Consider the following 4,457-nt stretch of genomic DNA (forward strand, 5'->3'; position numbering starts at 1 on the left):
CATTAATCGATTACATATTTCTTCTGTCTTGTTTTATGATAGGGTGAAGATGATGATGAGCACTATTGTCACCTACTTGTCCCCAGTCATGGCAGGTGGGACTGGATGAGGGTGTGAAGGTAAACAAAAAAGACTGAAAAAGCACTTACAATTCTTTTGGGAGACAAGTTTTCAGCACATAAAAAGGGTAAGCTGTCTCCTTGCATGTAAGAAAAATAATAAATGGATATGCTTAAAACAAAACTAAAAATCTGCTTCACCTTGTCGTGTTTGTTTATTTATTTTTGTTTTTTGGTCATATATTGTACAGGTAGCAGACAATTTAAGAGCCTGCATCCCTGAAAATACCACCGCAATATCAAACCAGAGCCTGTAAGGCAGGGCAACCACGGCCGAGTTTCAATGGCAACGGCACCCTAGGGCTGCCATGGCAGCAGCTGCCGCCGATGCCCCGAACCACATTGCCACACTGACGCTGGAGGACGAAGATCGACGAGGCGCCACCAAAGTGTTTGGAGGTCCCGCTGCAGGGAGGACGGAAAGAGAGACAGAGAGCGAGAGAGAGAGGGAGAGGGAAGGGAGAGGCAGTGGGAACGAGTGTTTGGTGTGCGGTGCCCTCTTCAGCTCACAGGATAAGCTCCGGCTTCACGCGTTCTGTCACGCAGGAGAGAAACCTTTCCACTGTTCCCAGCCCCATTGTTCTAAGGCTTTCAGCTCCAAATATAAGCTCTTTAGGTAGGTGTTACTTGCATGTAAAGGTATACCCGACATACTTCAAGCGTAATCGTAGAACGGACAGATGTGACGTCATTTTGAACTAATTCTTTCTAAAACAATTTGTTTCAATGGTGTGAAACAGCTCGCCAGCATCAACGTTCTGGAAGACTTTGCGCCGACTGTTAAACACCTTCAAACAGCCACTGGTCGGTGACGATTATATAATTTTCTGAGGTTGAGGTCAGACATAAGTGAAAACATCTCTCAATCGCTGTCATTTTTGTTGTTTGTTGAGATATTAAGAGGACAGTGCGCAACACATATTTAAATACCTCTAAATACCGCTCCGTGCTTCATGACTATTGTCAGAAAGCAGTATACCATTGCTACAGTATTTTTAACTTTTTTTAGCCTTAAAAGGATCTTTCGGCCTTCTCTCTTATTGGTGAGAGATAGATACGTTAATGGTCAACTTGGATCAAGTGTGCCTTGATAACCAATCACAGTTTTCTGTGTAAACTCTAAAAATGGATCAATCCAAAACAAATGTTTAATGGCAAACAAGATTAGCCAATCCTCTGTCAATTCATTAAATGATAATCTGTTTTCCCACAAAAGCAGTTTATTCAGCGTATTGAAGCCTCTTCTCCATTGACATCCATTAAAAAAACTGCTTTTAATCTCCTTCCCTGCATACCGCAGCTAAACTCTGCAGGACATCTGCAATCCTTGAGCAGGATTGGACACCTTTGGTATAGTAGTTTATATTTAAGAGCAGGAGTGTCCAACCCAGCTACTGGAGGACCAACTTCTTGCAGAGTTTAGTTCCAATCATAATTAAACACACCTGAACAAGCCATGGTCTTTAGGATTACTAGAACTTCCAGGCAGGTCTGTTGGATGAGCTTGGAGCTAAACTAGTCTGGACACTCCTGCTTTAGAGGGTCCACTGCAGTCTGATATGAATTCTTGAACATGTTAAATACAACATTTGAGTTAGTTTAACAGAAATTTCCAATTTGATTTGTTAATCAGTCTTTAGCTGAAGTCTGTTTTTATCTTCTTTTTTTGTAGGCATATGGCCACACACTCCCCACAGAAGACTCACCAGTGCTCATTTTGTGAAAAGATGTTTCACCGTAAAGATCACCTGAAAAACCACCTGCAGACTCACGATCCCAACAAAGAAGCCTTTAAGTGCGAGGAGTGTGGCAAACACTATAACACAAAGCTGGGCTACAAGCGTCACATGGCTATGCACTCAGCTACAGCTGGTGATCTTACCTGTAAGGTGTGCTTGCAAAGCTACGAGAGCACACCTGCACTCTTGGAGCACCTCAAGAGCCACTCGGGCAAGTCTTCGGGTGGTGCCAAGGAGAAGAAACACCCCTGTGACCACTGTGATCGACGATTTTACACACGAAAAGATGTTCGCCGACACATGGTTGTACACACGGGACGCAAAGACTTCCTGTGCCAGTACTGTGCCCAGCGTTTTGGGCGGAAGGACCATCTGACGCGGCACGTCAAGAAGAGTCATTCGCAGGAGCTGCTGAAGATCAAGACGGAACCTCCGGATATGTTGGGTTTACTTGGGTCTGGTTCTCCACCTTGTGCTGTGAAAGAAGAAATAAGCCCTATGATGTGTAGCATGGGACCTACCAAGGACTCGATGATGGCAAAGCCTTTCCACGGTGCCACCCCTTTTCCCATGGGCATGTACAACCCTCATCATCTCCAGGCCATGTCCAATCCAGGTGTGGGCCACCATCACTCATTGGTTCCAGGGACTTTATCCACTGCCATGGGAATGGGCTGCCACATGGAACCTCCGTCATCACTGCACCACCATCACCCACATCATCATCACCATCACCACCCTCACCATCACCACCACTCCCCATCTTCACATCAGCAGCAGCCTTCCCTGCAGAACCAGCAACAGCAGCACCCTCAGCCACCGCCCAAGTACCAGCTCGGATCTACCTCATACTTGCTGGAGAAGCCCCTGAAGGTGGAGATGGAGAGTTTCCTGATGGATCTTCAGAGTGGACTCCCAGTTCCTCCGCCACCCTCAGCTTCGCCCAATAAGGAGGGTTTGGAACCTCCGGTGGGATTGTCGGATGACCTTTGCGGGGACCCCCTCATGTCCAAGAGCCCCGCTGTCATTGCTGAGTCTTTGTGTGCTGCTAACATGGACTTTTCTCATCTGCTGGGCTTTATTCCACTAAATCTGCCACCCTATAGCACCCCCATGAGTTCAGGAGGACTGGTAATGGGTTACTCCACCACCTCCACAGTCTCTTCTTCTTCCTCCTCGTCGTCAGCATCTTCGCATGCTGTCGAACTACACGCTGCCTCGGCCACAGGTGCAGTGCCTCTTACCTCTTTGCAACCTCAACCTCAGGAGCAACCAGGCTCCGGTGGGGGGCTCGGTCTTGGGCCTCTGCACCCACTCCCACCAGTGTTCAGCTCTAGCCTCAGTACGACCACTCTGCCTCGCTTTCACCAGGCCTTTCAATGAGGTCCCCAGACCAGCCTGGCCAGTCACAGGGGCTCAGGGCAGAGGAGCATTAGTGCTCCCCATTGGGGTATGGAAATAGAACACTTGAACACATAGAAGCCTTAACAAAAGCGCACAACAGCTTTTTAATGAGCCTGGAGGAAAACAAGCATATGAAATATCATGGAGCTTTTATTTAGGCTGTCTGGATTTTAGCTATGATTTTTAAATACCCTATTGAACCTCCCCCACCATCCCCTGTCCTACAATTTCGTAGTTAGACAGCAGCATCAGTAGGCCTTAAGGCATGGTACTGCATACTTTATAAAGTAATAATATTAGTAGAAAAAGATTAATGTAGAAAAGTTAATCTGTCTTTGAGACTCTGAAAGACTAGTTTGAAGTGAAATATAAATTTTGTTTTCTTTTCCAAATGTGAGACCTGACTCAAAGTCAGGTAATAGTTGCTCGCCCTTAAACTTAAACCGTCTTCTTGGCCAGGAGTGGAAGAATTAGTGAAGGAACGAAGGAGTGAAGTTGGTTATTCCAAATTATTTTTTTTTAAGATTGAACAAGACTCAAACAAGTAATTATCATCACATCTAAATTTGAAAGCAGTTTAAAAATATTAAAACTGCATTAGCGGTTAGATGAAAATATCATTTAAAAAATGTGCTCTTCCAGCTTGTTTTAATGTGTGTTAATAAAAATATTGGAATGGTCAGTAAGTAGTTTTTATGTGAGAAAACAGGGACTGAAAAATGGAAAGCAAAGAGAGTAAAAACTGCGCAATTTGTTCACTTGGTACAACGTGACAGAACTAAAGCAAAATAATTTGTACGTTAAATTTTGACAGGTTTACAATTTTTCTCAAAAGAAGCACTTTGTTTACAGCAGAAGGCACTTGACCTCTTTGGGTTGCCAACGTGACCCACTGAAATCCCCTCCCTTTCCCCACTCAACATCCACGCTTCCTGAAAAGAGACACATTCGACACATACAGACACAAACACTCAATCAATACTCAACAGCCATTTGAATCTCAAAATGGTTTTCCTCCTTCCAGCACTAATTTTAAGTCTCCGTGGCGCAACAGTATCTCACTTCTAGATCCTGACCTCCCGATCATATATATATATATTTTAAAAATGAAAGTATTTTAGGCAGGTTTTTATTTTAGAGAGAGACATACATTATGATAACCCTGGTATATGTGAATGGAAAAAAAGACAAAACA

At 44.4% G+C, this 4,457-nt stretch overlaps 1 protein-coding gene across 1 annotated transcript; it reads left to right on the forward strand.

The window, feature by feature from the left end:
- The first annotated feature begins 336 nt into the window (after positions 1-336).
- plagl2 (pleiomorphic adenoma gene-like 2) lies at positions 337-3,334 on the forward strand. Its single transcript, XM_039652858.2, has 2 exons — positions 337-735; positions 1,792-3,334. The coding sequence occupies exons 1-2, from the start codon at positions 428-430 to the stop codon at positions 3,239-3,241; spliced, it is 1,758 nt and encodes a 585-aa protein (XP_039508792.1). The 5' UTR covers positions 337-427; the 3' UTR covers positions 3,242-3,334.
- Positions 3,335-4,457: the final 1,123 nt, after the last annotated feature.

This window comes from Pimephales promelas, chromosome 20 (genome assembly GCF_988280905.1).
Source record: "Pimephales promelas chromosome 20, fPimPro1.hap1.1, whole genome shotgun sequence".
In the NCBI taxonomy this organism is placed as follows: domain Eukaryota; kingdom Metazoa; phylum Chordata; class Actinopteri; order Cypriniformes; family Leuciscidae; genus Pimephales; species Pimephales promelas.